Source organism: Daphnia pulicaria, chromosome 12 (genome assembly GCF_021234035.1).
Source record: "Daphnia pulicaria isolate SC F1-1A chromosome 12, SC_F0-13Bv2, whole genome shotgun sequence".
Lineage (NCBI taxonomy): Eukaryota > Metazoa > Arthropoda > Branchiopoda > Diplostraca > Daphniidae > Daphnia > Daphnia pulicaria.
Genome location: NC_060924.1, coordinates 1,923,493 through 1,944,989, shown reverse-complemented (window position 1 = coordinate 1,944,989; position 21,497 = coordinate 1,923,493). Strand labels below are relative to the sequence as shown.

The 21,497-nt window shown below is 38.7% G+C and overlaps 3 protein-coding genes, 1 long non-coding RNA gene and 1 pseudogene across 4 annotated transcripts; 4 read left to right on the top strand and 1 right to left on the bottom strand.

The window, feature by feature from the left end:
* The first annotated feature begins 119 nt into the window (after positions 1–119).
* Positions 120–1,378, top strand: LOC124316661. Its single transcript, XR_006911925.1, has 4 exons — positions 120–229; positions 438–617; positions 698–844; positions 914–1,378. It is a non-coding gene; the product is annotated as an uncharacterized LOC124316661 (long non-coding RNA).
* Positions 1,379–6,064: 4,686 nt separating this feature from the next.
* Positions 6,065–8,354, top strand: LOC124316245. Its single transcript, XM_046782071.1, has 6 exons — positions 6,065–6,369; positions 6,439–6,748; positions 6,836–6,990; positions 7,058–7,262; positions 7,340–7,591; positions 7,664–8,354. Exons 1-6 carry the CDS (start codon positions 6,175–6,177, stop codon positions 8,149–8,151), a joined length of 1,605 nt encoding a protein of 534 aa, XP_046638027.1. The 5' UTR covers positions 6,065–6,174; the 3' UTR covers positions 8,152–8,354.
* Positions 8,355–12,395: 4,041 nt separating this feature from the next.
* Positions 12,396–14,208, top strand: LOC124316285. Its single transcript, XM_046782136.1, has 3 exons — positions 12,396–12,510; positions 12,566–13,664; positions 13,723–14,208. Exons 2-3 carry the CDS (start codon positions 12,583–12,585, stop codon positions 14,060–14,062), a joined length of 1,422 nt encoding a protein of 473 aa, XP_046638092.1. The 5' UTR covers positions 12,396–12,510; positions 12,566–12,582; the 3' UTR covers positions 14,063–14,208.
* Positions 14,209–16,152: 1,944 nt separating this feature from the next.
* The window catches only part of LOC124316217, a 190,907-nt pseudogene continuing 185,562 nt past the window's right edge, over positions 16,153–21,497 (top strand).
* LOC124316563 (larval cuticle protein 65Ag1-like) lies at positions 19,650–20,366 on the bottom strand. Its single transcript, XM_046782576.1, has 3 exons — positions 20,219–20,366; positions 20,035–20,136; positions 19,650–19,957 (listed from the first exon to the last, which is right to left on the bottom strand). Exons 1-3 carry the CDS (start codon positions 20,330–20,332, stop codon positions 19,664–19,666), a joined length of 510 nt encoding a protein of 169 aa, XP_046638532.1. The 5' UTR covers positions 20,333–20,366; the 3' UTR covers positions 19,650–19,663.

Here is a 21,497-nt window from a genome sequence, read left to right as displayed (position 1 = left end):
TTTTTATTCAAATTTGAATGCAAACTGTCTACTGCCACTGATCGTCGCAAGGTGGCTTTTAAAATTGTCCACCAGGTGGCAATCATCTGTCAATTATCAATTTGTCATTCGTCATTGGTTTTAACATCGAACGGAAGTGGGAATAAATAATTTTCTGTGTTTTTGCCTTTTTGTAATAAATCCAACGTTTTACTTGTGTTTTTGGAATAATTATAACGCCATATTAAATGTAAGTTTCTTTACTTTACTAATTCGAGTGCCTGCATAGGTTACTTTTCCTACTCATATTGTTTCTACTTGAAAGGCCAGATCATGTGTGTCTTACAAACAAGTTTGATATTCATCACATATGCAAATCTCTCCTATGAAATGTCTCAATATGGGCTAATCAAAGAAAAATATTGAACTTCCTTTATGACATCATAATTTTATCAAAGGTGGATAAGATGGAGATTGGAGATGCCCATACTATTCCAGTGTGTTTAACGATGACACAATCAGACAACACACAGACACACAAAGGACTCGCAGTAGAGGCTGCTGTCAAAGCCAGTAGATTACGAAGCACACATTTATGATGTTTTGGCTGTGGTACATTTATGGGCCTCACCACGATGGTAAAACCATTTTTCAGTTCTTTGTTGAGGAATTACTTGACAGGTTGTGTGATATGCCACTGAATTTTACATGTGTTTAGATTGTTGAACCCTGGAAGTATTGCTGACTAGGGACTACTAGCTCCGGTCAACATTTTGGACTTTTTGCGGATGTATTTTTGCCAAACTTTCCCCCCAGAAGCCGTTCTTTGGTGGGCAGTCGGAGGGAGTTAATCCAAAATCTTTAAGTAATAAGATGCAAAAATATTATTTTTGTTTAGGCTTCATTTTAATTTCCAACTAATTTTTTTTTACAGCACTATTTGTTACGTCCCCGAGATCGCGAGTCGGCCGCTGATGTCAATCTATAACGCCTTCCTACAACTCTACTACAACGCTATGCTTTATTGGAACTGTGTGGTGGTCCTGGCATGGAGATCCTTGAGCCAATGCTGCCCTTTTCCCATGACAGAATTGAGTGACCTCCACCAACGTTCAGCTCCATCCCTATCTTCATGACGCAACGCTCATCTAGCTTCACTACTTATGCTGATGCACAACTTGTCTTGCTTCACTGACGAGTACCGTCCGCTGTGACAAAACTGTAGTTACTCACCACGGGATTATGCTCAGGTACTCGACAATTGACTTGTTTTCGTAGATTATTTACTAATAAGTAATAATCTACTTGCTTTAAACTCTGGTCTGTGTAATAATTTCAAAATTAGGCATTTCTTGCGCGTAAACGAAGTATTACTTAGACATTTCTTTTTTCTAACGCTAGATGGCTTTTTAATTTCAGCTGTCAAAACAGTCAGTTTCAGTTACTTTGCAAATCTCTTAAAAAATGTATCGGCAGCTGTTGTGTGGAAATTTTTTAGTGAAAACTGACGATAACTATTCCTCCAACAAAGCTCACTTGTTAGATTTTTTATAATGTGTCTTTTTTTCTACTTCCGGTTTTCTCATTTTAGTCAGTAATTCAGTTTAATATTCATTTGACGCACAAAAGAACCACATATTCGTGATCCTCATCAAATTTACAGTAAAGTTTATGTTTTTTTTTGTACGTACGCGTACTTCCGGTTTCAAGAATTATCCTGAACTATTCTAGTTCAGGAAAATTCTCGATTTTGGCCAAATTTTGGATTTCGTTAAAATCACACCTAATCGACCCCAAATTTCATGGAGATCACGACTGTCTGGTTTATTTTGACGAAAGCTGAATGGTTAAGGTGCCATCACTTACTTCCGGTATACTTCCGGAAAATTTGCATGAAGCTAGCAAGTGAGCTTTGTTCTGCGTACATTTCTTGATATTGCCAGCCAGATTTTAATCAAATATTAGTGCGCTGTTTAAGTTTAGAGCAAAAAATCTGATCCTTGTACCAATGTGTAACTTTAATTGCATTGTCATTTAATAAGCATTGTTTTGTTTTTCAGGTTTATATGCAGAGGAGACGTTGAGAAGATGGACACCAAAAGGTCGCCGATTTTTCAAAAATGTCAGCGCGGATCATCATTTGTTGTTGGTAATATGTTTTGTGTTAGTTAACCCGTTGGCTGCCACGCCTTTGTTCCCCCATGTTAGCTCTGTAGCACGGGCCGCGCTGTTCGGTCTCGTGGTTTACTTGCCGCGGGTTCGGACAGTTGCACCAGCCCCAGATTCGCCGAAAGGCCCTGTTAGGCAATGCACCATAGGGACTTCCCCCTTGTCGATACGGTGATGGATTCTAGAGGTTGTGCATTCCATCTTCTCCTGTCACCGTGTCAGCCCGGACTTGTCAGCAATGGCAAGTCCCACCTTGGTCATGGATCCTTCAGACGTGGCGCGTAGAGAAGTAGAGAGCAACCTACGGGTTGTATGGCGTGGCAGCCAACGGGTTAACTTAAGTGTATGTATATGTGTATGTTTGTATAAGTTGTATGAAAAGTGGAGGAATTGTGGGTGGAGGTGGGACAAAAATATAACACAATTTTATTATTATTCACATTTTGTGTATTATTATTTATTTAAGGTATTGATTGAAACATTTAATTATTCCCTCATGTCTTCCGGAAACTGATAGTCTGATACATGGATGATGGACTTGTATAATTAAGAGTAAAAAGGCAGACGCTATTTAGGGGCCAATAATGTGTGACTATACTATTATCTGGTAATAAAAGAATGGAATTTATATTCCGACAAGCAAGCATTGTTCTTTGTCCTCTTTGTTCACATGCTGCTAAGGGCACACAACAAATGAACAAATATCTCACAAATGCAGTTTGTAAAATGGATGCAGGATGCTACATCATCAAAGTCCTCCACTGCTTCTGTTTTGGCTTCGCCGCTGGTACTTCGCCACCCCTACTAAAACGTCAGTCAGTCAGGAGGAGCCGAGGAGGCCTACATAGATAAAAAAAACAAAATAGAAAAATAATAAGTGGTTTCATCTACACTATAAAATTATGTTATCTAAAGACACATACTGCTTCACAAAGCAAATACATTTCTAAGTCTATGAAAGGATGAAAACTGCTACAGCTATGTCTGCACATCCTCCCCACACACACCACTTAAATTATAAAAAATATTTTGGTTAAATTCAAACATAAAGTACATCCAGTAGTTGTCAGTACAACTTCCCGACAAGCAGTCAAGCTAATGAACACACATTTCATGACCAATTTAAAATTAATACCTGTTATTTTCTTTACTCACTTCAATCATTATATGTAAAGGTAAAAGCTGAAAGTACACAATAACAACCCATGAAAGTTAACCAACATTAATTACTAACTGTCCAATTTCTTCTGAATGATAACCATGCCGTCAACCACATGCAGTTAGCATCCTCCCCTACAACTGAAAGGCAAAAATGGTGTTTCGAGTAACAAAATCTGTAGAATGTCACACCCCAATCCACTAACATTTACACGTCTTAATGAAAGTGAATTTACCCAGACTAATAGAATAACAAGTCTTAGTTCATCCCATAAAGATAATTCCCGCACTTAGGACTTTACTTTAGAATTGGCAAATTCAAATGTTAGATTGTAAGAAGAAAAATAGTCTCACGTTTCCACCGTATTGAAATATGCAACATCTTTGATAGCTGGCATTATTTTTATTAAAAATAACTATAATGAAATCGAAAAGGTTACTTTACGTTAACGACATTCGGAAGAGTAGAATCGACGGACGACCATTGATGAATGATGAAAATCCATAAAGGAAAAAAGCAGACGAGCGGGTCAATAGACGAATGTCACAGATGACGCCATGAAACAGTGCATGATTTCGCCACTAGGTGCCTGATGAAAAAATAACAGGCGCACTGTTCAAAAGCATGAAGTAATATCCGTTAATGAAATCGGATTACAAGCACGGGGTTCGCCGGTTCGCCTCTGCCGTGATAAAGAATAAAAGATTACAAATTTAGAAAAAAAATGAATAACAAATTACGTAATTACCTCAAGTAAAGTGATAATGCGTCAGGATCCAGCTTTTTAACCCACATTCCCTAACATGAACACGTCACGAAAGGTAAACTGCAAACAATTCACGCCAACTCCATTGAACGTGATCGGCTGGTGGAGTAGTTGAATTACATTGGCTCGAAGATAGCAAAGAAGACATCAGTCAGAGATTCGGTGGCAGCAAGCAGTTGTCGTATGCAATGACGGCTGCCTCTAATTCGGACCATGCCAAGACTATGGACAGCGAAGACATGTGACCGGAGAAGACAATCAAGCGCCTGAAGTCCGCCCTTCCAATCCAATCCCGAAGCTTTAAATCGTCCGTTGTCTGCACTTTTAGAGGCCACAGACATATAAAGAACAGACGAGCTGGGATTTCATGTTTCGACGTCAGTTGCAGGATCACACGGAACATGCAGAGATTCAAGGAATTACAGTAAAAATAAATGTAATGAATCGAAAACTTGTCACAAGAGAAACTAGAAAATTACCTCAAATATATAATGGATCAGGTTCCAGCTTTTGATCCGCATTCCCTAACATAAACACGTCATAAAAGGTAAACAGTCGACAATTCACGCCAACTGCATTGACCACGAAAAAGGAATTCTTCTCTTTCGTGTTTCGAGGTCTGTTGAAAAATTAAATACTCTTTTAACTCAGGATAGTCATATCAATTTTCTTCTATAACCTGGTGCTTTAACTCCTTTGATATAATTGATGATATGATGAGTCTCCTCTTTAGTCCTTTACTTTATTTTCTTCCTTGTTCAACTTCTTTATTCGATGTTCGATAACCTTCTCGATTCCTTGTTCATCTTTATTATGTCGAACAGCCCTGTACATTTGGGGAAATGAAATTCTTGTCGCGTAAACATCTGCATCTATCTGTTTGTATGAGGATTTTGAACGGAATCATATAAAATATTTAAAAAAAAACTGCCACAAACTGGCCTAGTCACATTTTAAAAAATTGTTTCCATATCTTGGCTGTCTCGCCACATTTGAATTTGCCGAACGAACGACGAAAAGCGATGCAAACAAGGTGGAGATTTTCGTTGTCGGTGAGTTAATTAAAAGTTAGTTACACGATTGCTAATGCGAATCACGATCGGAGCATGTGCACTCGTCAATCGACAATTTCAATTCAATCAAATTCAAATTTTCTTTCACCTACAGTAATTGTCAGTTTCATTTTTGAATATGAAAATAAAACATAATAAACGCGGGTGAAAAATCAAATCAATTTGAGTCAATAATTGATATCTATTTGTTTTTGTTTCCCTGTTCGACCAGTCCACAGGTTAATCGCCGCTTCAATTAGCGCTAGATTGTGCATAGTCACGCATAAAACAAATAATATCAGACCCGATCAGACCATGATTAAAATAGAATGACATTCAAAATTCTAATCGACAACTTATCTTCTTAACTACAGGGATTATATATAAACACAAAGAGTCGTGTATCTCAATTTATCAAGTGTAACCTTTACGTAAAACGCAACAACGAGTCGAACTATATAAATTGAAACGCACGTCCAGTTGGAAAACATTATAACCAAACACACATCATAACATTATATCTCATTATAACCAATTCCGAATAACTAAGGAATGACGCATTTTTCTAAAGTTTTACTCACCCAAGTTGTTTTTCTGTTGGTTTTCATCTGTTGGACTAAAAATTGACGAAAAATGGGCAAGGTTTTCAGGTGAGAGTCCGCAGAGTCATGATAAGCGGCGTCATGACAACCGCATCATCAGTGGGAAGCCATCAGTACGCATCATCGAAGAACTGGATAAAACGGAATAATCGCCCGAATAAATGTTATTTCTTTCCAAGAACCTACATTCAACTAAACTTAACGAAATAATTCGATTATAGTTCCGTATCAACTCGAATCATCATAAAACAGATCTGTTGCTCAAGAATAAAAACACAATTTCGAAATAAAAGTGTCGGCAGTTATCTATTATGGACTCCTTGCAAGATAGGCGATTGATAAACCCGCACAAAAAGTATTCAAACTACAAAGCGAGCTATTCTGTCGATCGTTACTTGTCGCTTTTGTTACACAACGCTATTGGATTGAAGAAGATATAGAGTAAAAATGGCTCGTTTGACAGCCTTTTTTGGTTTGACGTTGCTTTTGAGTTGCGGTGCCATTTTTTCCTCTGCCCTTTCCACATTTTCCTTGGAAGACAAACTGCAAGAATTGGAATTGAGACTAGAAGCCAAAATTGAGGCTAAAAATGCTCAACTTGAAGAAAAGGTGACACAATTGGAGGCGCAACTGGAACTAAATGTAAGTCTACCGTTTAGTTTAATTCAGAGTTTCGCCAGTGGGTAAAACAATTTTGCTTTTATACGACAGAATGAAAGAAGACAAGAATTGGCATTGAAAGTAATTCAATTAGAGGCCAAAAATGTCCAACTGGAAGTCAGAATTCAGGACCAAGAAAGAATTTTAACTTCCCTGTTGGAAGCGGCTGAACTTCCGGTTTCCACTGATTCAGTAAATAAGGAAATTTCAATTCGATTAACTGGAAAGAGCAGAACTCCAAGGACATGCAAGGAACTTCATGCGACTGATCCTTCACTTCCGTCTGGAATGCACTGGATCGATCCGGACGGGCAAGGCCTCGGCGATGACCCAATTTACGTTTATTGCGACATGACATCAGGTAAAGTGTCTCGAACATCAAGACCCTTTTTATTGATTTCAATTGGGTAAAAGAATAAAAACTAATTTATCATTTTTATTTTGGTAGGATCGACATCCATTTTACACGACAGTGAATCTTCATTGGATGTGGGTCACTGCGCAGACCACGGGTGTTATTCACGATTAATCAATTACAACGCGTCCATCGGACAGATGAAAGCTTTGGCTGAACTATCAACTGAATGTCATCAATCAGTTAAAGTCAGTTTCAGTTTCATTAGTTTAATTGATTTGATCTTTCCTTTCACGTTTTTAATTTTATCATTAGTACGACTGCTACTTTGCTTCATTCGAGTCAAATGGCGTCACCTACAGTTGGTGGAACGACAGAGAAGGAAATGCGCAATATTTTTGGGCCGGAAGTAACACGGACGGAGTTCACACCTGCCAGTGCGGAATTGATGGAAATTGCGTCGATCCTGCGGCGAAATGCAATTGCGATTCTCTAGCGCCACTTCAATTAGTCGACGACGGTGTGATACGGATCTCACGTTTATATATATATAGAATTAAGCGGAATTAAGTTAACTAACATTAATTTTGTTTGCAGGTGTCATTACCGACAAAAATGTTCTGCCCGTCACTCGTTTGAATTTTGGACGAACTCAACTGGAAACTTCATCCGGCGTCCACACACTCGGCCGACTCGTGTGCACCGGTTTAGCGACTTTGACTGGATTGCCAAAGTCGTGCCAAGATTTGTGGTTGATTGGCCACGCCCTGAACGGATTTTATTCTGTCATGGGATCGGCGATGATGGAATCCGTTTACTGCGATTTCACTAAACTCCCTGACGATGCGGGTAAACGTTTTAGATTCTCACGAATTATTCAGTTGCAATTATCTATTTTTTAATTTTTTAATTAACGAAAAGGTTTTCAGAAATGGATCGGATACGCCGACGTCAAATCGGCGCCAGTCCATTTCTACGTCCAGAAAAATTCTTCATTTGACGCAGTTAACACTCCTATTCCGTTCGAGTTGGCGATGGTGAACGAGGGGAATGCCATGAATTTGACATCGGGGAAATTCACGGCACCGCGACCGGGAATTTATTTTTTCTCTTTCACGGGAGTGGGGCGTCTTTTTTCATCTTCATCATACGTTGCGTTTTTTTCTTTTCTTTATTTGAACGGGAATCTAATCGCGTCGAGTTTTGTTCAAGAAAAGAACAGCCCCGTTGATCAATGGAGTCCGATGACCCTCCAGTCGACGCTGAGCTTGAAAAAAGGCGATCAACTCTGGGTGGAGATTTTGTATTCTACTGCACCCTCGTTGTCGTTTTTGAATGACAACTATTACTACCACCAGACCCATTTCACGGGTTTCATGTTGGAGGAGGAAATTGGGGCGTCCCTTTGAGGTTCAACATCCAAAATCATCGGCGACACGAACCAGAGAAACAAAATTAACGTCGACACGAACATTTGAGGGAGGGAATTTTAAGGGGAAAGGGAAGATAATTCATTCGATTCTAATTCGCTAAGGGGTGGGCATTTCTTTACGAAATTTGAATTGTGGATGCAACTAGACTTCCTGAATACACTTACCAAGTTTCAAGTTTCTATCTGCAAAACTCTAGACGTTACAAACAAAAAACCAATTTTGATTGCCGGATTGACAAAAAGCGCGTCGGACTAGAAATGGGAGAAAATTCATTCGCTTCTAATTCGTTAACGGATTGGAATTTTCCAAAAATCTTTTCAGTTACATGCCCATTTTGTAGAGCTGCACACAAATTCACGCGTCTATCTGCAAGATTAAGGACAGTGTTGTGTGGCACAACAACACAACAGACAGGAGACTTGAAAAACTCGTTTTGATTACCAACTCTCAATTTGTTTGCCTATGTTTTGCTTGAAGTGACAAGTCAACACTGAAACGCTTATGTTCCCTGCATACACATTTATCTTTGGTAAATGTCAATCACTTTTCCGGTTTTAATTTGTGGAAATGGACAGGCGCCATCTATTCGCTTGGTGTCCGAAAATGATCCGAAAATGACGACAAAGAATTGCAAAATTGCCGTTTCAAAAAAAAAGACCGACATTTAAATTTAAATTTAACCCTGTCGTGTCATTACTTTAAAACTTAAACTTTCGAACTCTTTTTTAGTTTAACGATTTAAGGATTGCTAATGCATTCACGACACGGGCAAGGGCACACGTCGATCGACAATTCGCGACAGATACAGAAAAGTTCTTAACTGTTGTCAGCGCTGCCTCCACTTTGATGTAGGTTCGTTTGGTCTTTCAGTTCCAAGGGCAGTTGAATGTCGGCGTCGAAGTCATACCGGCCAGCGGCCACGGCTGTCTCAATCAGGGCTTCTTTACTGACTGAATGGATTTGGCTGGATGCAGAGGTGAGCTTGCTTTCGGCTTGGATGGTCTGGACACAAATGACACATTAGACAAGGAACTAATTAGACAAGTACAGGTTTACCTCTTCTTGCTTTTAGAAGTTACCTGCATGCTTTTAGTTGGAAGTGGAACCAATAGTACATCAGTACTTGATTAACACATTAACTGCGTTGGAAGTACCAAATATTCAAGAGTTGAAGAGAGAACCTGTAAAATAAAAAATATACTATCATCTTGTTTTGAAGTTATGGTCATCAATGTTCTTGATGTGGTAGTAAAATAATAGTGCTATGGTGCTTACCTGTTGTATCATGTTCATCCAAAATTTAGGGCCATAAAGTCGATGTTCTGTAGCAAAAGCTGTGGTTGATGTAAAAATTCAGGAACTTGTTGTGAAAGCTTGGAATTCCCACCATCCATAAATATAACCTGATGGGGCAACAGAACATACACAATATCTAGTATCTTATTGTGAAATAATACAGAGATGTGTGCATCTAAGTACCCCACGCTCCAACCCCCACGGGAGGTAAAATAGGTGAATAGGTCTGACAATTAATAAACTATGATCAGTCAGAGTATAACCAACTTACTTACATATCAAATTGAGACTTTTTTGGTCCTGAAACTGGTAAAAACAAAGAAACTGGAAGACAGGTGCCACAAGCAAAAATGACACTTGATAACAAAGGATTTCTAATGTTGTCGATTTTCTCACTAGATAGCCTTTACAACTATAGCCATCTAGCGCTAATTGGCATTCAAGCAAAAATAAAATAGAATGTCTTTAATGTTTTAATAATAAATAATAAACAATAATGATAATAATAATAAGCAAAGGCATCCAATAGCATAAGCATCCAACAGCAAATAGCTGCTAAGCATAAGCAGAGTCATCCAAGACGCCATACACAATAGTGCACCGCGTATGGGTCACACAGTGACGGCCGAAAAAGTTCGTTGAACTTCGTTGTATCAAGTGGATTTAAAAACTTGCAACACAGACAGCACTCGCCATTAATGATTTATATGTATGTTTCAGCTAATGTTATTGCCGTGCACTTTTCTCTCCGATTTTGATAATAACGACCGAACGGCACGCAATATAGGCCACAGGCCACAGGTATGTCGTCCTCCTCGTCTCTCCCCCAAGCAGCCAAAAGAGAAGACCTATAGAGGAAAAACGGGACTATATTAGACCTATAACTTGTTGCTCTTTTGCGTCCGAGATATGTATTTTGTAATTTTGTTCGTCTTTTCCCCTGTACATTCTTATTATAAAGGGCAAGAGTTTTATTCTCTGGCTCTCGCAGTGTTTCTGTAGCGATTTTTCCCTATTTCTTATTTTCTAGATGAGAGCCAGAGGAGAAATTATAGAATGAAAGCTCGAAAAATTGATGGGACAAGATGTCAAACTCTTCTCTCGCGAGTCTTTAGCGTTGTCGTTGTCGTTAAACCTCGCAGCGCATCTCCTCTGCCGAGTTAGTTAAATGGTATTTAATGTCATTAAAAAATTTAAATTAAAAAGGTTTTTTCGTTCAGGGTTCGCCATCTCTCATACCGGTCTATTACAGCAGTAGCCAACCCTCGAGTACTACTGCGTACAAGAGTGTCCCACGTCTTACGATGATAAGCGATCTGACTTGCCCCAACGAATTTATCTAAGGTGTTTTTATATATATGCCGCGCATATAGGATGTTAGTAGTTGGTGTTGGTTAGTAGTAAGTGTTAGTTAGTAGTAGATTTTTAGTAGTTAGTTTAAGTTGGTTTTTAGTATGGGTTAGTACATGCATGGTTAGTTTAGCACAGTAGTTAGTAGTAGTGGTTTAGTAGTTGGTTTAGTTGGTTTTAGTTAGGGTTAGTACATGCATGGTTATATTATACAGAGCGATATGGGGAACAACAGTGGAGGACAATGTGGCGGAAGTGGGAATCGAACCCGGGACATTTGGATACAACGCTAGATGCTATAACCACTATACCATGGTCGCATATCCTGATCGAACTATTACCGGAAGTAGATCATATCCTAAAAAAGTATTGGCTGAGAACATCATACAATATTTCATTTCCATATTACATTGCTAAATAGGCTAGTGGTATAGTCTTCAGCTGGCACGCTAGAGTCCCGGGTTCAAATCCCATCGAAGACATCCGATTACTCACTACTGAACTTATTTTCGCTACTGTGCTAAATATCTGAGGTTGCCTGATAAGAAAAGAAGAAGCGAAAACTAGTAGTCATCCGGTTGCAGAATGAGAAAGATCATATTCTTTTCCTTTTTATTTTATATAGAAAAAAAATCACTAACAGCCGTTCCGGAATAAGCACACACATTCGCTCGATCAAGTAACCTTGGAAAAAAATCCGCTGGGATTTGTGTAGAAAAGAAAATACTTTTACTTTCATCTTACTGGTACCTTGGTACCAATAAAAGCAGATGTAAATGAGCACTGTCATCTCGTAAAATTAAATAATTTCCTTCATTAAGATTTTCTAAGGGGCTTTAATAATTAAGCGCGATACTTGAAAACGCAAACAGGGAATAACATCTTTTCTAATACTGAAAATAATTCAAGAGCCTTGATGGAAAAATTTTCCGTCATAAATTCCCCATCGAATTAATGCAATAAATTCACTAAACCATGAATAAATTTCAAATCATCACTTTCACATTCTATTCTAAATAATCTTAATAATACAAGCAGATATCTATACAACTTCTCGTTCGGTTTACATTGAAAACTAAAGACAAACCCAAACTATGAATTTTTCTCAAGAAGGTGAAGGTCTGTTATTCCACTTTATTTCATGTGAAAGATGTGTAGATTTTATATGCGACTGTTTCTTTTTCTCCAGGCCTTCAGGTGACACACTATTACAATTGGAACGTTTTATACATGCACGTGCATGCAAGTGAGTCAGTTTTGACATTGTTATAGGAAAATACGAATTTTACAGCGATCGATGAAAGTGAATTGCTCTTCCATGTCCCCGTTTCTCTTTGATAGTGTCTGCGGAAAGTAAGCGAGTCATCTTATACAGTCAAGTGGAACACGGCAAAGGACTTTATTTTCATTTGGGCCTCTGCCGCCCTTCCCCCTGTATTAAAACCAGAAAGTGGAAACAAGTTACATAAAAAGATATTAATAATTCGGGGACTTCCAATGTAAATCGCAGTAAAACTGAAAGACTCGTTTTCCTATAAAACCCAGCGAAAGGTTGACATAAGCCATCACTTGCTCTTCATTCTCCGCTCTTGGTTGAAGCGATCAACACAGGCTCCATCGTTTAATACCAAGTAATTTAAAGTGAACTAGTTATTCCTAGCTCAACATATTCCAGTGACTAAAACAAAGGTAAGGTCTAAAAATAATTAAATTATTACTTACTTCAAATATTTGTTTTCTGCAGGATTACTTACATTGAAAATGCGTACCACACTGTCAATTCTCATGTTGGTTTGTTTGGCGTCGGTAACCATTCAGCAGCAGAGTCAAAATCAGCGTGTTCTAAGTCAGCTCGGACTCGCCCTACCACCTCCTAGTGTAATATTATCGCGACTGGTCCAGCATGGAGTCGACAAGCTTGAAGGACTCCAAAAACAATTCAGCGGCGCAGACGTCAATCTATTTTCTGACAGAAAATTCGGTCTGGGTATCGGTACCCTCTTCAAGCCGTTACTTTTAGTAGCATTGGCCAAAATCAAGCTGGCCCTTTTATTTGGAAATCCTTTGGTCTTGTTGGTCCTGAAAAAGCTTTTACTTCACGCTGTTCTAGGCAAATTATTACTCAAGATTCCACTCATATTGCTCGGTGGCAAAGCCTTGTTGCTAACCAACATCATGGCCATTAAATTCGCCTTGATCGCCAAAGGATTGATTGGTTTCAAAGCATCTTTAACTCTACTCTTCCTAGGGGGTTTCCTTAAGAGCACATTAGGAGGATCAGGATTAACTACGATTTTAGGACTGGCCGGTTCTCTTCTCAAACTAACTGGCCATGGGTTTAAAAGTGAGGAAGACGACGAACAACCAAACTTCAAATTGCCTGTTACAACATTTGGAATCCCTCCTTCATTTGCAAAACCATCCTTCAATTCTCCTCCTGTCCCATTGAAAACTGCAACTTCTTACCAATCCCGCGCTGCTGTACTCTCAACACCTGCAACTCCCTTGACTGCGCCAATCAGCACTAACCTTAGCGGAACCAATTTTGGATTGGGAATTTCCGGTTTCGGTGCAAATGGATTCGGTGGATCTGGTCTCCTGACTATACGTGCCAAGCGCGACGTTCAAGGAGATAACGGAGAGAGAAGAGGTGAATTCTCAGGCGAATCACTTGAAGATCTGAAACTGGAATTCGAAGCTGCTAGGACCAATGGAAACGCCTATCTCTTCATGGCTGCTCAGTTTGACGAGCAATCCTGCGGGCTCCGCCTTCTTTGTGAAGTCTACCAAAAACCGCAAGAAAGTCTCACTCAAGACGAGACTTTATTACAAAACCTTTTAGGGTAAATGATTACTTAAGAATTTTGGGGTAAATTTTAATTCTATTTTTCGATCCTTTAGATATCCTCTTACCCCACTGAATGAAGAGGACAAGGACACTCCAAAGGAAGCGTATCATATGGCGGCCCAACTGGGAACATCTTACCAGGGTCAAACCAATAACCAAATCTGCGCTCGTTTTTACTCAACTTGCCCCCACAATGCCCAGCAGATGATTCACAAGTTTGTCACCGAAGATTTTCAAACCAACGAAGCTGATCCTGACAATCGCCCTGCCGGCCATCCTAAAGCGCCCCAAACTAGCCACAACGCTCCCTTCTATTACCCTACTCGGCAACCAACCATGACACCCATCCAACTGTGGAAATCTCTTTTCAAGATGCCAGGCCATCAACAGTAGCTGCTGAATTCTTGAATAATCCTAACCATGAAATCTACGAATTTGCCTCTTTCTAATTCTAATACATTGTAACCATGTATGAACCTTGAATTCACCAGAATCCAAATGATCCTTTGATTATAATATACACAAAAATATTTATTCTATTTCTACGAGTGTTTACTATTTAGTTCTCAATGCCCCCAAGAGTAAATTACGTAACTAGCTTAATCTTATCTATATTTTATTTATAAAACACATGGAAGAAAAAGATAATGTGGGTTACACTCACAGTTTTCTCGGGTTTTCTTACGGCTTCTGAGTAATTGTGTGCTTGATTATGTCACCCAGGGCGTTGAATGAGAAGCTGGCGTGAAATGACGTCCCGGAGAGAAAAACAGGAAACCATATACGTGCTTCACTCCACATAAGATCGTATGGAATATGTTGCACGTCAAACCACTGTGGCTTCATTTCTGAATAACATAAAATAAACACAAAAGAAATTATTTACAATATTTCAGAAAAGATTTAACAGTATTAACCTTCTGTTTCCAAGATTTCTCCTTTGTACTCTGAACAACGAAAAACATGAATTTTGAAAGGGATTTCACCATTTGGAAAATCCATGTTTATGATTCCACATTCAGTTAGATTAGATTCTTCAGCCATGATTCCGCTCTCTTCATGAAGTTCCCTGTAACAGCAAACAAGCAATTTACTAAAATTAACCATGTTTGTTTTCAATTCAATGGCAGTCATATGATTCTCATCATGTCATAAATGCATTACAAAAGTTTTGAAAACCCAACCTGATGGCTGCTTGGATTACAGATTCGCCAGATTCAATTTTTCCTCCAAAGCCATTCCATTTTCCTTCACCAAATCCACGTTTTTTTAGACCAAGAAGAATTTCAGATTTCTTCAAAACAAGGACAAGCAATGGACAATGTCAATGCTTTTTGGTTTGAGGTTGCACCAAGACCAAACTGGGAAAAGTCCCATCCAAGATGACAGCCTCGAATCACTCACTTAGCAGTTAGCAGTCACTTACTCACACACTTACTCACACACACACTCACACACACTTACTCACTTAGCAGCCATGAATCAACGATAGATTATTGTCCAATGTCCATAGTCACGTATAAAACAAATAATATCAGACCGTCATTTTCATTAGACTGACATTTTAAAATTCTATTCACGAAATTTATCTTCTTTCGACAGGAATAGGCTATTATACAAGCACAAATTATAAGACTCTTTTATACCCATCCGTAAAAATATCCCAATTTATCAAGCGTAACCCCGTAACCTTTAAGTTGAACGCAACAACGAGTCTAACTGTATTAATAATTGAAACGCACGTCCAGTTGATGGAAACATTGGTCATTATAACCAAATCTGCAATTCCGAACAACTAAATAATGGCATATTCTCACTCACCCAAGTTATTTTAGTGTTGGTTTTCATCTGTTGGGCTGAAAACTGACGAAAAATGGGCAGTTTATCAGGTGAGTCATGAAAAGCGGCGTCATGACTAGGCAGACTAGCAATCAATCGTAGCATCGAAGATAAAGCGGAATAATCGTCGTCCAAAAATAAACTATTTTCTCTTAAAAGAACCTAATAGATTAACTAAACTTAACGGAATTACGCGGAATTATTGGATTATAATAGTGACGTAACTATTTGAGTCATCATAAATTGTCATCGCAAATCATTGTCATCGTTTCTAAGAATTGTTGTTTACCTAGAACTGTTTTTTTTTCACCTTGTCTTCCTCGCTATCCTAGACTCTTGTGGAAGGCAGATCCGTTCCAGACTCTCTAGAACGCACACGCTTCTTTTGCTTTACATTTTTGTTCTTTTCAGTTATGTGTGTGAATTGCGTACATTGATTTCTGGTTCTGTACCCACTGGTTGTGTGCCAGTAGTGGCGATACCACTCCCCGTCTGAATTCATTTGACCAGCATTGAGTCGTTTTCCATCTATTGTGTGTATACCGATTTTGCAAAGTAGCCTAGTGTAATAAAACTAAACCAGCCGCGAGACCAGCCGTGACTTGGCCGTGGCAATGTAAACTAGAAATTGGGTTTTTCTGTCGATTCTTACGTGTTGCTTCTGCTACACTTTTGTTACAAAGAAAATCGAGTAGGCCTAAAAATGGCTCGTTTGTCAATCTGTTTTGGCTTACTGTTGATTTTAAGTTACGGGGCAATTTGTTCCTCTGCTCTTACCCCATTTTCCTTGGAAGCCAAACTGCAAGAATTGGAATTGAGACTAGAAGCCAAAATTGAGGCTAAAAATGCTCAACTTGAAGAAAAGGTGACACAACTGGAGGCGCAACTTGAATTAAATGTAAGTCTATTGTTTTGTTTAATTCAGAGTTTCACTGTGGATAAACACTTTTGATTTTCTACGACAGAATAAACTAAGACAAGATTTGGCATTGAAAGTAATTCAATTAGAGACCAAAAATGTCCAACTGGAAGTCAAAATTGGAAAACTGGAGGCCAAAATTGAAAAACAAGATTCGCTTTTAACTTCCCTTTTACGTGAGAAAAATGAACTCACATTAGCAGCAACCGATTCTGTTCCGTTAATCAATAATCCATCGGCTGGTGCCATCAACGGACTTCCGTCTTCGTGCGCGGATCTCAAGGTGATTGGCCACATTTGGAGCGGATTTTATTTTGTCATGGGATCGGCGAAAATGGAATCCGTTTACTGCGATTTCACTAAACTCCCTGACAATGCGGGTAAATGTTTCAGATTCACGTTATTCAGTTGCAATTATATATTTATTTTTTATTCTATAGATTTCCAGAAATGGATCGGATACGCCGACGTCAAATCGGCGCCCGTCTATTTCTACGTCCAAAGAAATTCTAAATTTTCCACCCAAAACACTCCAATTCCGTTCGATTTGGCGGTGGTGAACGAGGGAAATGCCATGAATTTGTCATCGGGGAAATTCACGGCACCACGACCGGGAATTTATTTTTTCTCTTTCTCGGCAGTGACGAGTCTTTATTCTCCATCATCTGCTGCTGGGTTTGAATCTTATCTTTATTTGAACGGGAATCTAATCGGGGCGAGTTCTGTTTATGAGTATAGCAGCTCCGTTTTTCAATCAAGTCCGGTGACCCTCCAGTCGACGCTGAACATGAAAACAGGCGATCAAGTCTGGGTGATGATTTGGTATTCTGGTTCATCCTCGTCTTTGTATGACGACTGTTCCCACCAGACCCATTTCACGGGTTTCATGTTGGAGGAGGAAATTGTGGCGTCACTTTGAGGTTCAACTTTATTGGCGACACGAAACATTTTCGAATATTTTTGTTTCATGTCGACACAACATTTTGGGGGAGAAAATTTTAAGGGGAAAGGTAAAATTCATTCGATTATCATTTATTTGGGGGTAGGAATTCATGTAGCCTATACCTAAATTTGACTGTGGATGCAATTACACTTACTGAATACACAAACCGAATTTAAAATTTTTATCTGCAAAACTTTAGACGCGACCAGCAAAAATCCAATTTTGATTGCCAAATTTACCGAAATTTACAAAAAAACATGTTGATTAGAGTTGAATAGACACGGGAAAAATTCCTGCCTCTAATTCGTTTACGGTTTAAAATTATATTTTTACTGATGAATTTACATTTCAGTTGTGCCCTCTTCCAGAAAAATTCGCATGTCTATCTCTAAATATAAGGGCAGGGGACGTGAAAAACTAATTTTGATTACCAGATATAAAATTGTTTTTTTTATTTTTAAATTTCGCTTGAAATCAACACGAAAACGATGCGTCTACAAATCCTGTTATCTTTAAAGAACTTTTTACTAGCCGTCTAAAACATCTTATTTATAAACAAATATTTAATTATTTTAATTCAATTCAATTAAATTTTAATTATTTCCTTCTCATGGAGTCATGGACGCAATATGAGAAAAAATAGGGAAGGGGAGGAAATTCAAATTCAATCGATTCCAATTCGTGAAGGGTGGGAATTTCCCAACGAAGTTTAACAATGTATGCAACTATGCATTTTTAATGCACAGACAAATTTTCACGTTTCTATCTGTAAAAATGTAGATGTGGTAAGTAAAAACCCGATTTTGATTCCCAGATTTACTAAATACAGGACTAGAATTTTGGGAGAAAATTCATTCGTTTCTATTCGATAACGGATTAGAATTTTTCAAAATATTTTCCCATTTACATCTTCATTACAATTCTGCATGGCTGAACGCAAATTCGATCGTCTATCTGCAAAATCAAGGGCAGGGAAGAGGGAACTGGGTTTGATTACCCCTCCCCTATGGCACGGTATTTGGCTCACACCTATTTGAGCCAAACGCAGATTGAAATCACAAAATAAAAAAAAAAATTATGCTTTTATTTCCTAAAAATAAAAAACAACGAAATGTTTGGTTTTAATTTTTAGGAAAAATGTGAAATTCACGGTTAAATCCCGCAAGAAATGGACGGCCACACCACCGATGTCAAAAAGACGAAAAAGTTTCGAAACACCGCAACATGTTGAGAGACCAACATTTAAATTGAACCATGTCGTGTTAATATTAATTAAATGAAGATTCATCTTACTTTAATGTCGTTTGTTTGGTCTTTAATGTCTGCTGGTCTGGTGATGAATTTCCTCCCTCACGCCAAGTGCCAGGGTCGGTCATTCACGATCTTTTGAGGGCTAAATGATTTCACTGATTATGTTGACGTCAATCTCTACAATCTCCATATCACTAGTATAATCAAACTGTTGAATGGTTTACACTTAAAAATGTGAACTGAGTTTTGGCAGCCTCACAGTAAAACGCGTCGAACTTTTGATTTGCACTGCAGACGCTGCAGACGAAACAATTTGATGGAGTAAACAGTTATCTGACGGTGATTAATATAATAATAGCAAATTAAATTAATAAGGTGTCTAATAGTTTTAAATGATATTTAGTTGCATAAACTTACTTCTAACTAACTTACTTCTCAGAGACTCAGACGACTGATGTTCAAGTCGAACGAAAAATAAATAATTTATTTAAAAACCACATTAATATGACGATTTTTACTAACTTGTAAATTATTTGTTTAAGCAACAAGAAATATAAAAACTTGACCCCGAAAATAGTAAAGTAATTAAAAAAAAAGTAAAATAATGAAATGGTCGCAGATTAGGCTAATGATTTATTCTTTCAGCTGATGGAAGGGGACTTTTTCGGCCATCTCTGCCTCCCTTTTAGCTTGGTTTTTTAGCTAGGCTCTAGTTTTTTCGTCTTTTATAAAATATCGAATTTTCTATCTGAATTTTGGATCAGCTGATGTTTGAGTTGAGACCCATAACATTAACAACCCCCAAGTTATAAAAAGCTACAGTTCCTGCGAAAACAAGTTTTTATCATCAAAATGCCATAAAGATTTGGCGACATTAGAAAATTTTAAAATGTTGTTTTAACGTTTTACATTTATACTTCCATATATTACAAGATATTTAGTTACAAACAAACTTACAATCCATAACGCATTTAGGAAGTGCAGAAAATGCATCGGTTCATTATGTTCCTAAGGATCGCTGAGCTTCAGTGGTTCGGGCTATTCAAGCAACGGGGTAAGCTGTTGTTGGTTTCGCCTGTTCGGTCGGATAACTCGCCGATGGTTTGTTGTTGTATGAAGAAGGTGCGGGATATTGGGCCTCTCCTTCGTATTTGACTTCAGCGACGTATCCGTTTTGGTCGGCCGTGTAGGTGACGATTTGGGTGCGGCCATCGGGCAAGGCAACGCGGTAGGATCCGGTCGTGACTTTACCGTCGCTTTCCTGTTGGTGCGAGTAGTCGTTCTTGCTCGGCTCGTCCTTCACTTCCCAGGCAAACGAGTGAGGCATAGGAGCGTACTATTTGAAATTGTTTTACAAATAATTAATTCATTGAGGCTATATAGAACACAGTCAGCTGTAAGATATTTATTTACCTGTTGCTCGGATGACTTGGCGACAGTGTCTGTGTATTTGGGCTGTTCCTCTCCGGATGTAAAAACAGCCAATGCAACGAGGGAAACAAGGATGAGTTGGACCTGTATAACCGGGAAAATAACATATAAAGATTGTTATTACTATTTCTTAATTCTAATAAGAAAAATAGTAATAATAGAGAACCTGCATGATGTTGGTGTGGTTGTTGTAGGTGGAATCGACTGAAAGCGTCTGGTGACTTAATCGAGTCGACACTACCAACTTATATACTTTGCTCGGTTGCATCAGGTAGTACATGTTATAATAGTAACTGGCCACCCTTGTCAATTTCGGTCAGGGTGATAATGAAATATTATTATTATGTCGTCCACTGCTGCTGCTGGGAAAAAGGAAAAGGGAAACTTGACGGGAAAAAAGGAGACGATTATTGTCAATGGACGTTCGCTTTTTGTGGTTGGTCACTATCACGACGAGAGACTTTCGTGTCCCGGAGATTCGGGAGAATTGTTTCCTTTTCCTATTTTACTTGTCTTTTCATTTCTCGCTGTTGCAACACGGCAGAGAGTCCGTGTTATCCCCCTCTGGCTGTGTGTATTTTACACAGTTTGGATGAGCTGATTGCGTACTGCCCAACAGTCAAGGGCGTTAACTTATTTCTATTTGATTTCTATTCCATTTTGTTTCAACGTGTCACATCTAAAAACCCCGCATTCGATATGCTGCGATTGCCTTTAATAGCTTGATTATGGAGAATGGTGAATGATTATGTTATTCCTAACGTATGTTACTCGCCGTGCCGTAAAAACAGAAGTAATTCAGCGTAATTCAGGTGATTCAATCACGACGAGGGAAATAACCAGAAAGAAAAAGTTTGTTTTTTCTCTTTTTGTTTAATGGCCCATTTATATTTTGGATAAGAGGGAACGAAGAACACCGTGAAACTCAAAAATCATAAACCGTGTATATAACACGAATTCCGTTCCGGCAGTGAGGGTGTGTCTCTTGTGGCCAAATTTAACGAAAAACGGAACCGGGAAATCTCAACTGATTTCTTGCGCAAAAGTTCCAAAAGAAACACTAGCGGTGGATAGTACAGCTTATATCTTGACTTTGGTATTCTATTGTTCCGGTGAAAGGCCAATAATAAGGGGAGGTTATCCCCCGATTCGAGTATAACGAGAGGGAAAAATACCAAGCACAGGTATCACACGCATGATAGAAAGTTGCCGATCATTAAAATTGGTCGGCTGACCGATTAAGGAAGGGCACCCCATTCGATGGGAGCATCTGAACGATTTCGACTATACATCGCCGAGATGCGTTCGAGTGTTTTGCTTTTAGGGCGTTGACATGTTTGGTGAATCTATACCCGTTGACCTCACGAAAACTATAAGGCACGTGCAACGGTTCGGAGTGATGATCCCGCAGCGCACTAGCTGTAAACATGTCAAATTACCAAACT

What these genes read in the sequence shown, in the direction of transcription:
- LOC124316245 (XM_046782071.1), top strand. Translation starts at nt 6,175, where the DNA reads ATGGCTCGTTTGACAGCCTTTTTTGGTTTGACGTTGCTTTTGAGTTGC. An exon ending in TTATTGCGACATGACATCAG is followed by an intron (nt 6,749 to 6,835) that starts GTAAAGTGTCTC and finishes TTATTTTGGTAG; the next exon opens with GATCGACATCCATTTTACAC. An exon ending in ACTTCAATTAGTCGACGACG is followed by an intron (nt 7,263 to 7,339) that starts GTGTGATACGGA and finishes TTTTGTTTGCAG; the next exon opens with GTGTCATTACCGACAAAAAT.
- LOC124316285 (XM_046782136.1), top strand. Translation starts at nt 12,583, where the DNA reads ATGCGTACCACACTGTCAATTCTCATGTTGGTTTGTTTGGCGTCGGTA. An exon ending in TTATTACAAAACCTTTTAGG is followed by an intron (nt 13,665 to 13,722) that starts GTAAATGATTAC and finishes TCGATCCTTTAG; the next exon opens with ATATCCTCTTACCCCACTGA.
- LOC124316563 (XM_046782576.1), bottom strand. Translation starts at nt 20,332, where the DNA reads ATGTACTACCTGATGCAACCGAGCAAAGTATATAAGTTGGTAGTGTCG. An exon ending in ACCACACCAACATCATGCAG is followed by an intron (nt 20,137 to 20,218) that starts GTTCTCTATTAT and finishes CCGGTTATACAG; the next exon opens with GTCCAACTCATCCTTGTTTC. An exon ending in CCAAGTCATCCGAGCAACAG is followed by an intron (nt 19,958 to 20,034) that starts GTAAATAAATAT and finishes AATTTCAAATAG; the next exon opens with TACGCTCCTATGCCTCACTC.